Source organism: Canis lupus, chromosome 13, assembly GCF_011100685.1.
Source record: "Canis lupus familiaris isolate Mischka breed German Shepherd chromosome 13, alternate assembly UU_Cfam_GSD_1.0, whole genome shotgun sequence".
In the NCBI taxonomy this organism is placed as follows: Eukaryota; Metazoa; Chordata; class Mammalia; order Carnivora; family Canidae; genus Canis; species Canis lupus.
Window position 1 is genome coordinate 29,055,745 of NC_049234.1, and position 12,324 is coordinate 29,068,068.

At 45.7% G+C, this 12,324-nt stretch overlaps 1 protein-coding gene across 2 annotated transcripts in view; it reads left to right on the forward strand.

Moving 5' to 3' along the window:
• Positions 1-8,523: 8,523 nt before the first annotated feature.
• Positions 8,524-12,324, forward strand: part of EFR3A (EFR3 homolog A) — a 105,473-nt gene continuing 101,672 nt past the window's right edge. The window contains exon 1 of one of the 2 annotated variants that reach the window (XR_005368728.1): positions 8,524-8,655. Coding sequence is in view for 1 of the 2 variants with exons in the window: in XM_038555535.1 (XP_038411463.1) it covers positions 8,646-8,655 (10 nt within the window). In the remaining variant the exon portion in view is untranslated. The remainder of the gene's footprint in view (positions 8,656-12,324) is intronic. The other variant, XM_038555535.1, reaches the window with a different exon arrangement.

Sequence of the window (12,324 nt, forward strand, 5' to 3'; positions counted from 1 at the left end):
TAGCAAAATAATCAGTCTGCAGAAGATAGGCAAGAGACAGCCATGAGGAAGATACACTATTTCCAATGTTCCTGATTACTTTAATTTTAATTCCAAGTCATTTTGAGCTTGCTGCATCCTGCCCTTATATTCTCATAATAAAGTCCCTCCTTGTGTGTGTGTGTGTTTAAACTACATTCAAATGCTTTCTGATACTGTATTGAGCAGGTATTTAGTTGAGCAGTAGTTCTAAGATCCACAATTTCATCAATTACATGATAGGTATATTTGCTTTTCCTATAGTTAGCCCGATAAAGCTTTTTTTTTTTTTTTTTCACCCAATGTGGGGCTTGAACTCATGACCCTGAGATCAAGAGTCACATGCTCTACCTATTGAGACATATAGGCACCCCGGCTCAATAAAACTTTTGTCTTAAATATACCTTACATATATAATTTCATGCATCGCATTTCTTCAATTGTAAAATGTCATCAATTGCAAGATAAACTATGATTTAATCACAGTGTTTTAGGGAGAAACAAGAAACTCAATAAATGTATTTTAAAAATCGATCAATAGAGCATATATTCACCCATATAATTATAGTGTACTTTCTCATTAATTTCACAATCTAAGTTTGACTTTAAGCCTTCTTCATATTCAGCACCCAAAGGTTCTTCTGAATCACATTTGTCTCTCAACAGCTATGTGGTTAATCATGAAGACATACTGGTTTTCATGAACTTGATCTCAGCCTCCATTGCTACCTTTGCTTCGATGGTAGTATTTTGAGGCTAATCAAAGCATACATGAGTTTTAGCTATATTTGTTATCTGATTAAGTTCATAATGATGAGACAACAAAAGACAAGCTGAAGGCAAAAGGCAAACTGACATTCCACATACCCCTCCCCAAAGTATGACTGCCCAAGAACAAAGGAAGGAAAAAAAAAAAACAAAAAAAAACAAATGGTCAGCTGATAAAGATCACAGTTATAAAGGACATGAAACTCCGTCAGTTTGTTTTCAGGCATCCAAGAACAAAGACCAGTGCTTAGGTGTCTGTCTCTGTGTCCTGAAGCCAGGGGTCTTGATGAGTCAGTGGTTTTGGAAAGTTCATGGGGACCCCACCCAGTCACCTCTTTAATGTTATCTACTATGCTAGAAGACTCCAAAGACATCATTTACTCCTTGACCTTGATAAGGAGGACATGATCTGTTCTATAAGGCATGTATAAGGCAGAGGCCTAAGTCCTAGGAAGAACAGAAGCATGAAAGGGAACAGAAAAAGCAGCTTTTCTGTGGAGTCTCTTTAAATTCCCTGTGTCAGGTGGAAGCACAGGTAAGAGAGCCTAGGCTTGCCACTCGTGACTGGTGTCTGCACCTGGGGTTGGCAGGCTATCTGGAGGACTGAGCTCTTAATCCATGGAAACTGTCACTCTCTCCAGGTACTGTCTGAACTGAGTTGAATTGTAGGACACCCAGTTGGTGTCCAGAGAATAGCTTGTTGATGTGAGGAAAATTTCCCATGCCCTGCCCCATCCTCCCACATCCCCTCCCTCCAAAGTGGTACCTAAAATGCTAGGTACTAGCTAATTCTGGCTCTCGTATTTATTTTACTTACTTATTTACATATATATATATTTTTTTAAGTAGGCTTCATGCCCAGCACAGGGATTGAATTCACAACACCAAGATCAAGACCTGAGCTGAGATCAAGAGTCAGATACTCAACCAACTGAGCCACCCAGATGTCCCTAATTCTTGCTCTTTGAAAATCCAAAGACCCAAAAAGGCCTACAGACCACTCAAAGTGTTACTCAAAATATAATCCCTTTATTCTCCAATAAAATATGTTACACAACATTCTGGTGTTACCCAACTGGTTTCAGCCACCTGCTTGTGATATTTTTTTCTTTCCCTCCTTCCTCCCTCCCTTCATTCCTTCCTTCCTTTTGTCTTTCCTTTCCATTATTTCAAAGCAGGAATACCACTCCACTCCCTCATTTCATTGGATATAAATAGGGTTTGGCTGTAACTGGGTTTCTGCTTGGAAGACATAAATTCTGGCTTTACTTCTAACTACCCCTCCCCCCATTCAAGATTCAAGGTAAGCAAGAACAGCAGTGGTATTACCTAACTGCAACTCTGTTGCCTTAGTTGAGACAAATTGCATAGGCAGATATTTCTGCCTCTCTCACTCTCAGCTACATAAAAGTCTGGGATGACACAATTTATGGACAAAGATTTCTCATAGGAACTTCACAAGTATTTCAGGTTTCATTGGATGCAATGTTTTAAAACTTATTTTAAGGACGCCTGAGTAGCTCAGGGATTGAGCGTCTGCCCTTGGCTCACAGTGTGATCCTGATCCAGGATCCCCTGAGTCCTGCATCGGGCTCCCTGCCGGGGCCCTGCTTGTCCCTCTGCCTATGTCTCTGTGTCTCTCATGAAAAAAATAAATCTTAAAAAAAAGTATTTTAACTTATTTGAAGACAATATTGTACTGTCACCATTTATTGCCACCTTCTCAAACAAGAGGAAATCCGACAACTATATGGTGTTCACTTACCTCTGTTTTGACTTCGAACTTTCTAATTGATTCTTTCTGGCTTATCTCTTGACTTAGGCAAAAGACCTTATGGACAAAGTATCTTGTGATGAGAACCAGAACTACTCCCTGAAAAGGAAAGGACTTCTCTGATACAGCAAGACTCCATGTGACCCCAAGACAATGATTGACTTGACTTCCACCGCTCACCTGCAGGTCCTCACAGACCTTTGTCCCACATTTTCCTTCTATAAACCTGAAAGTATTTTCGGTACTGTGGAGACAGTCTTTGAGATGTTAGTCCAATGTCTTCCTGGTGTTGGCCTCGCTGACGTAAATCCCCTTCTTGTTGCACCACCATCATCTCTCTGTCTTTGGATTTTGTTAGTGCCCAAATGTGGTGTTTGGGAACCCAGGAGCGAGGTGTTTTGCATTCTCACAGGAGGGCTACAACTGCAAATCAGTTTCCAGTCTCTAAAAGGAGAATCGGTACAAAGCCTATTGACTTTCTTATGAGTCTTTGAAACAGTTGGAAAACGTAATTCCTCTTCTGAAGCATTTCACAATTCTTTCCAAAAGGCAAACTGGAAAGAGACAACAATTGTTGCTAGCTGCACCACCATCTCCTATCCAGCCCTCTGATCTGCTTGTCAGTTGACTCTTTGTACTATCTGTAGTCAGAAATCTGGGTTTGGGGGCCAACAAACCTGAGTTCAAATTCCAGGGCCACTCACCTGACTTTAATCTAAACTCCTATTAAAACAATAGGGCTATTCATCTGCTCAGTTTTTGTGACGATAATGTCAGAAAATGCATGGAAGGTACTTAGCATGCTACTTGGCACAAATTAAGATCTTGATAAATTATACTTCCTATAATGATTTTTTTAAAGATTTATTTATTTGAGAGAGAAAAGGAGAGAATGTGGGGTGGGAGAGAGAGAGAGAGAGACAGAGAGGGAGAGAGAGAGGCTCTCAAGCAGACTCCTTGACGAGCACAGAGCCAAGGTAGGTCTCGATCTCATGACCCTGGGGTCATGACCTGAGCTGAAATCAAGAGTTGGATGCTTAACCGACTGACCTACCCAGGCACCCCCCCCATTAATGATTTCTATACAGTATGGATTAGTTAGATACAGTTGTAATGATAACTAGTAATAGTGATTATGGAGTACATAGATAACCACCCCTAAACTTAAAATAAGTGGCTTAAAAATAACTATTTAGCTCATGTTCCTGTGGGTTGACAACTGAGCCAGATCTCAGTGGAGCAGTCTTATGTTGGTCTTGGCTAGACTCACTCTTGAATCTTTGCTGAACTGATGGATCAATTGGTTCTGACTAATTGATGGTGGCCTCATTTGGAATGGTTGGGATGACTGGGGCCTCTCCTCCAAAAAGGAGCCCAGTCTACACATTTTCTAAGTCTCTGCTTGCACAATGTTTGTCTTTATCTTATTGGCCAAAGTTGTAAGGTCAGCCCAGATTCCAGAATGGAGAAAGTGTACTTCTTTTGGAAGGAGTCAACTGCAAGAGTGTGTATACAGCCTGGTAAAGAAATTCAAGCTATTGTTCCAATCTACCACAAAAAGCCTCTTCTGCTCTTTGATTTACATGTTTGCTTCTCATCTCTATATCCTTTACATTGATCTCCTCATTCCCCCTTTTTCTCCCTCAAATGTTTACTAAGCCCCTAATATGTTCTATATATAGGAGATACAGCAAAAAATAGTATTTCATTCCAGTTGTCATAAAAACATTGTAAAGGAGTCACTGCCGAGAATGTCACTATATTTAAAGTATTTTTTCCCTCTTAGAGCAGCTCCACTACACTCTGTGTTAAATGCTAAAGCTAGCTAGCATTTTAGTAACAATAAGAGATAATGCTTTCCTCTAATTGTTTAAAATGATAGTGTTTCTAAGGAAGGGTTTCCAGCTGTTTTGGCTGATTTAATCAAGAGCTCCTAATTACCTCAGGATTTTGCTCCCTATCCATTTGCAAGTGTCTTTACAAAGCACAGAGGAGGATGATTTTGGTTCATGGAATGTTTGGGGGATTGTGCCTTGCAGTGTTCTAGTTGGCACAGAAAGGGTAGCTAATGACCTTCTGGGTTAGAGGTTTATCCTTTTCACTTGTTCTCATGTGTGTTTGCAACTACTTTGGCTAGGACATGAGTGAGAAAATTACTCTAGAATTCAGAGGGCAATGATCTCAAAACGCATGACCTTGACTGGCAGCAGAAATTGTCCAACTGACTCTGAGTTAGAGCCTCATTCACTTTGCTCAATTCTTTCCTAGGGCAATGGAGCTCAACGTGGCTGCATACAAACACCTGGAGAGCTTTTAAACTAGGTCCAGGCCCAGACCATGCTGCAGACCAACTATATCTGGATTTTGGGAGTAGGACCCAGAGATGAGTATTCTTTAAAGCTCTTCTAATGAGTCCAAAGTTCAACCAAGTTTGATAACTATTGCCTTAAGGTAATTCATAAAATATCACAACACAAGGGAATGTCTCTTGATTTTGAATTTGAGGAAAAGTCCACAGAAGTCATGGATTGTCAAAAGGTCAGGTAAGGGGGAAGGCAGGATTCAAACTCAGGTTTTCTAAATCCAGTGTCTGTGCTTTTTCTATGCCTCCTAAGAACTGGAAATCCCCAAGTCACTATTAAGCAATGGGAGAAATAAAATGGAAATGTATGACACAAAAGGCACATCATTGATGTACATATTGAACAAGAAGGAAAACTAAGCCATGAGAGCATCAGATTGCATCATGTTGGCCTATTGGGAATAATCTTTTCGGAAGAACAAATATCCTTGCAGTTAATTCCTATAAACTGTCAATTTTCTGGCAATTACCTTGGGACACTAAAATGTGTGCCAATTAAAAATGAATTGTCTCCGTGCCCGATTTAGAAATTGAAACAAATAGTGGGCTAAACTGGAAGCAGCTATTTTGGGCAATGTGGCCAAAAGCTAATGTTCCAATAGGATGCCAACGATGATCGTTCTAATATCATTTTAACTGACAGTATCAGGCAGGCATTCTTTCTGGAAGAGGGACCTAAGTGGCTCATGCCTGGGTCAGCAAGACAGGGCATGCAAGTACAAAGTGCTGGGCAGTGTGAGGACTGACAGATGGATAAAGCCCAATTCCTACCACCCCAAATGGGGCTTTAAAAGGGGAATACAGGCAGAGGGTTTGGAAGGGTGTTTGCAAGACAGAAGAAGTGGTCCAGGAGAATCTACCAGTCTTAGACCAAGTCTAAAGAAGGTGGCAGCAGAATTAGTGCTCTCAGAGAAAGAGGGAAGAGGGTGCATAGGCAGAAGGTGATCCAGAGGATTTGATAGGGAAAGGGGTCTGTATGGTAGCTCTGTTACCCAAAGCCCATGTGTAAACCAGGAAAGCACTTTGGCATGTTGTATGCCATCCTGCAATTATGATGACACAATTATTATTTCTGACTTTCAGCCGTCCTTCCCTAGAATCTCTGGCAGCTGATTTAATTTCTGGCAACAATACAAACCAAAAGACCAAGGAGACTTAAAAAAAAAAAAAAAAGAACCAAACTCATTATGGGCCAGACTATCTCAGGACTTCTGGGATTTACATCTTTTTTGAGTAGTGTAAGTGGAGATGTCTGTCCTTTGGAAGCATATCCTCCTTCAGCTTACACGGGGCACTGTGCCCTTTGGATCTCCTCTATCTCTGTCTCTTTGGCTCCACACCCTCCCTCAGCAGGTTTTCTCTGACTCCTGGCTTTAGCTTCTGTCTGCAGGCCAAAGTTTCCCATGTCTCCAACCTTGAGATCCTCCATCTGTCTTCAGCCTGGTATGCCCACCTGCCTCAGAACGATTCACTCGGATGTCTCCCTTGGATGTCACTTCCAGCTTAATGTGTCAAAGAGAAACTCACATCCTCTCTTCACACCCTTCCCCTAAAACAGCATTCCCTTTCAACTTGTCTACTGCTTTCTCAGTATCATTCGTTTCCTTATTCCAGCCTTGGAGTTACATAACACTAACAGATGCCTCTCTTTTGCTCCCAAGCCAGCAGCCAACAGATTCCAGGGATTCTTCTGCTGCAGTAAGATTCAGCTCATTCCTTTTCCACAGCCACCACTAAAACCAGGCACCTGACACTCCCTACAGTGTCCATGCTAAGGACTCTCCTCCATGGTTTCTGTGTCATGCTGTCCATTCCGCCGAACCCTGCTTCTGATTATTTAATGCCACTGTCCTCATAGAGAATGTAGAATGGCATCTAATTCCAAGTTTGCAAGGTTGTTCATTACCTAGTTCTATTTTAGCTGTTTTTTTCTCACATTCACTGAATAAATACATACTTTGTTAAACAGTCATTAAATGAAAATGCTCTAGCTCCCTACTGCATGCCAGGCAGGGATACATAAATATGGATAATGGTTTGTGCCCTTTTCTGAAAAGTGCATAGTCCAGTGGTGGAATATAAACACTTGATTAAGACTCAATGGGAAAAGTGCTATCGTACAAGTAAGCTAAGATACTGTAAAAGTCTCAGGACAAAAACATGGGAGCCAGAAAGATGTTATAGATGATAAAAATACGCATCAGTGCATTGGAGGATAAGGAAGTGTTGGCCAAGTACTTGGTAGTTTGGCTTCTACCCAAAGCAAGAGAAGATCTGGTGTTTGGCCACTGTACATACTTTCCTCTCACCAGCTTCCCTGATTCGCTCTTCATTGCTTTCACCCTCCCCAGCCTCGTGAAGGGCTCCCCAGGTCTTTGCTGATTCAAATTCTGCTTTCCTCCAAGTCCACCTCTAGACTCCCTTCTCCCAAACCCTTCCTGGATCTTATCTGCGCCTTTTTCCTCTTCTCCCATCACCGCGCGTTATCATGTCTCAACCAGAGTGCTGGCATCACTCTCTAGGACAAGTTCTCAAATCAAGTATTTATTTGAAGCCACCCCTCGTGTGATCCAGTGCGTTTAGCTCAGGACCTCTGAGTCTGCTTTTCGACAGTTCCCATGTGAATCAGACACCAAAAGACCCTGAACCACTGTGAGAAACACTGTTTTGGATCTTTGTGGCTTCCTCCTGTATCTCCACGCAGGCTGTCCACAGCCCACGGGGCCTAGCAACGTGTGTCGTCTGCTCAACGCTCCAGGCTCCACCAAGTGTCTGCTCAGTTGGGTGACTATTAGGTACAAAGATTAATGACACTGAGTCAGGAAAAGCGGCTCCGTCAAGTGGATGGAACCGCCCTCAACGTGTCTGGAAGTCACCAGTGAAGCAAGAGGAAATGACATCTTCTGTGCTCTCAAAAACCGCTCAGCCTTCACCCCGAGTGACCTGAGGGCGTCTCTAACCAGGCTTCCAGAGAAGCAGAACGCACTGCAAGTTCGACAGCTTTGCAAACAAAGCCATCGTGCATGGCCTCCCAAACATCACCGAGACGCGGAAATCGCGAATGCGCCGCGAGTAAGGACCCAGGGAAACCAACGGGGACCTAAATAAAGCCCCAGGGCGTGAGCACAGAACCCGGTGCGCAGCTAGCCCGGGACACTAACCGCCTTCCCTAGTCCCCGCCCCCTGCCCCGCCGGGGCGCTCCTGGGCGGAGCTCGGCCGCGGAGCGGAGGCGTGGCCTGGAGGGGCGGGGCCTGGAGGGGGCGTGGCCTGTAAGAGGCGGGGCCTCTAGGAGGCGTGGCCGGGAGGAGGACGGGCCGGGCGGAGGCGGAGCTCGGCCGCAGGGCCTGGAGGAGGCGGGGCCGGGAGGAGGCGGGGCCTGGAGGAGGCGGGGCCGGGCGGAAGCAGGGCCAGGCGGACGCAGAGCTCGGCCACAGGGAGGAGGTGGGGCCGGGCGGAGGCGGGGCCGGGCGTCGGCGACGTGCTGACGTCAGGGCGTGGGGACGCCCAACGCGTCGTCCGGCGCGCAGCGGGGCCGGCGGTGGCAGCTGTCGCTGGCTTCGCTGCGTGCGGCGGACGCCCCGCGGCCGCTCCCTCCGCCCTCCGCCCTTCGCCTTTCGCCCGGTCCCGGTCCGGGTCTCGGCGGCCCGGCCATGGTGCGGTCGGCGCGTCCTGCGCGGCCCCGCTGAGCCTCGGGGCGGCGGCGAGCGCGGCTCGGGGTCACCATGCCTACCCGTGAGTGGCCGGCCGAGGGTCGTCGGGCCGGGGGTGGGGGCGGGGGTGGGGGGGCGTTGGGAGGCGGCGGCCGGCTGGGCGCGCTCTCCGCGGTGGCCCGCGGTGGTGGAGCGGGGCCGGAAGTACCCGCCACTCTCCTAAGTCCCTTTCGCTTCGGCTGAGTCTTCCTGCGGGGCGGCGTGAGCCCATTGCACGGACGGGAACACTGAGGCCCGAGCGTTTAAGGACGCGCGGCCGGTCGGTGGCTGAGCCGGAGTAACGCAGACCTGTGGGACTTCACAGTCCAAGCTCTACTCCAGCCTTTTTGCAGAGCTCGCGGTGGGGCGGGGGGGTACTTTGTGGAAATTGCTGCAAAGAGCTGCGGTCGCGTGGCCTTGTGAGCGGCTCAGGGACCAGGCATCGCCGGGTGGGACGCACGGGTGCAGGGCGTCCGGGGGCCCGGCCCGAAGCCCCTCCTCCAGGGCTCGCGGTCTGGACTTCGTCCCCCCCTTCCCCCTCCCTCCGTCCACAACGCCGAAGTGAGGTGTTCTTTGGGGAACTTGTTAAAGGCGCATATGCCCCAAAGTGTGGCTGTTGGAGCACCTGCATCAGATCCACCTGGCTGCTGGTTAAAGAATGCGGTGTAGGGTTCCTCCCTAGGCCCCCCGAAGCTTGCTGGCTTGTTAATAAGCGGCCTCGGTGTTATTGAGGGACCCCCCCCAACACACACACACACACACCCCGCCAAAGTTTGAAAAACCCTGGATGTGGGCGACGTTTTGGGGCCCCCCCGGGCAGGGCAACACTACTAATGATCCATTGCACAAGGACCCAGAGAATTGCAGTGTGACTGTAAAACCCAGTGGCCCGTAAGTGTCTGTGCAAACTAAGGAGGCTGATGGAGCCTCGGGCGGGAGGAAGCACGATGGTGATGGATTGGAAACGGTTTTCGGTCGGGGGCTCCGGAAGCACCTGCACCCAGTACAGAGGCCCCCAGGCAGGCTCCCCTTGCTTCAGATTCGTGAACTCCTCGCCGTCCTTCCTTGGGGGGGGCGGGGAGGCCGACGGGGCGCTGCGTTTCCAGGTCAGCCTCAAACGCAGGCTTTGCCTACCGGTGGGTAAGGAGGAATTATTTCCTGATATCAGGAAGGTTTATATGTAATGCAGAGGCAAATCATAAAATGATCTTGATGGAACGAGGACTTCTAAGTGCTACCTGTGTGGGGGGAGGTGGGTTTTGTTTTCTAAACACAGTCCTGCGTGTGAGCACACGGTCTTGGATTTGTCTTCGTTAAATATGTCAGCAGTTTATGTTTTCATTGCATTCCTTTAGATGGGGTCCATGCCATTCTTCGTATTTCTGGATTCGTGCCACCTTATCCAGGAATATTTGAGATTAGCATAATCTCACTGATTTTACTGAGAAAGGAAAAGAGAGGGAATAAAGACCTAGTCCTGAAAGTTAAGGCTGCATGTGGGATTTACTGGTAAAATGTCAAGATACATATGCTAAGAAGTTAACCAAAGTTTTAGCTCTAAGATTATCTAGCTTCATGGAGTGGATTTAGGAAACTTGCTTCTTTTAAAACACATAATTTGCAATGCAAATTGGACCGTGCTGTATTTGCATAGTTATGAATGCAGATTTTTCTGACCTGATTGGAAGCAAGTGAAATGTTTGAATTATCTGTCATTATTGTTGATGTTTATTATGGTACAGTTTCCTTGGTACAGCACAAAAGTGTGGCACCAGCTGGTAGTATCCCTGTTGCAGTGCTAGTGTTCGTGTCGCTTTTTGTCTCCTTTTATGGCCAGAACCACCAAAGTTGCTGCGATAGTTGTGGACAGTAGTACTCCTCAGAAATTCTGAGAAATGTAAATTTCAACATAAGCAGAGACAACAAAATTATCACTCTCTTTGGGAACTCTTCTCCCCCTTTTGGGGGGTGTTTTTAGGAAGAAATCTCTCCAAATAAACTGATTTTTTTTTTTTTAAACCTCAGCTGAGTTCAGAGGCTCATTTGTAAGCTCAGCCAGTTAATCCTTAAGGCTTTAGTGAATTAATGTAATGATTTGATGTGGGAGATGATCACTAGGGTCTCTCAGACTCTGTAATTCTGAAAGTGACCCTTGTGCCAAGTCTTAGAATCATTCTGTTCCTGTTTTGTTGCTTATTTGGAATATTGATAGTCTCAGTCATTGAAACTGGTGTTAATAAGCAGAATCTGATGGAGCATGGTATACCCTTGAAGACTAAGAGTTGCATTATCTCATGAATGTTAACGGTAGCTTCATTGGAATTATTTTGGAGAGCCATAAACTCTTTTTTCAGAAAGCAACTACCTGGAAGGATGCCTGATGGGAAGCTGCTGCGACACAGGAACAATTCTGTGGTTATGCCACTCTATATTCAGCCAGTAGTTTGCAATGATCACTAAGCACAGATTTCAAGAGTGTTTTACTAAATGATCTTTTCAAACCTCCACATCTATAATTTGATACATAATTTATCTAAAGGCCTTTATTTCTTCTCGTTTCAAAGGACCATTAAGAAACATTTTGATCTTAAGGATTTTCAGACCCTGAATAGAATTCCAGTGGAAGAAATGTTTAAGTTTCTTAATTCAATTATTTTCTTTTTCATATCAAGAGACTGAGACCCAGTAAGTTTCTGTAACTTGGCTAAGGTCATACGTGGGATAGAATCAGGACCTGAACACTGGGCAGCCCTGGTGGCTCAGTGGTTTAGTGCTGCCTTCCGCCCAGGGCCTGATCCTAGAGACCCGGGATTGAGTCCCATGTCGGGCTACCTGCATGGAGCCTGCTTCTCCCTCTGCCTGTGTCTCTGCCCCCGCGCCCCCCCCCCCCCCCCCCCCCCCCGTGTCTCTTGAATAAATATATAAAATCTTTAAAAAAAAAAAAAAGACCTGAACACTGATCTGCTCCCTGTAATCCTTAACCACAAGGAGCATAGTTGAAGTTTATTTTTTTTTCCCCCAGCACTAAGTTGATCCTGGTTTAGCCTCTCCCCCAACTTTTTCTCCCTGGGGTTACATGAGGACAAAAGTAAGTTTAGCCAAAACTTAAGTCAGACACGTGCGCTTATAAGAAAATCTAACATTTTTACCTTTGCTTCTGTCTTGTCAGGGGACTCTGGGCAAAGGCCGAGGATTTCACAGATGTGCTCAGTAGATACTTGGTTGTACAGGCACAGACTTCCCTTTTAGTAAACTGCTTGCGTGAAAGAGGTTCCATCACTGACAGTTTGCCTAAAAACAGGTCCAGTAAAATGTTCTCTTTTATGATCTTTGTAAATTATTGTGTATGGCCAAGGGGAACTGAAACTCTTAGTTACCCATTGTTTACTATAAATAACTATACTTTCAGTAATTTGTGGTTAAGGCTTTCTTTTCTCCCTGAGATGTTGGCATTGATATCTGATCACATTTGTTAGGTTATGATAATGTGGTCGTTCCGTGTTTGTTTTTTCCCCCACTGATGGGGCTGATTATATTTAACTTGTTTTTCAGTCCATTCTTAAGAAGGAAGTGCAAAATACTGATGAATTGTGAAGTGAAAGATGGATGCTGGTTGAAATGTTTCCCTTCAGGTGTGCATTGCAAGCAAATGACCTATTCCTGTCTTGGGAGGCTTTTGTGTTGATTAGTTCTCTACGCCCCTCCTTGCCCT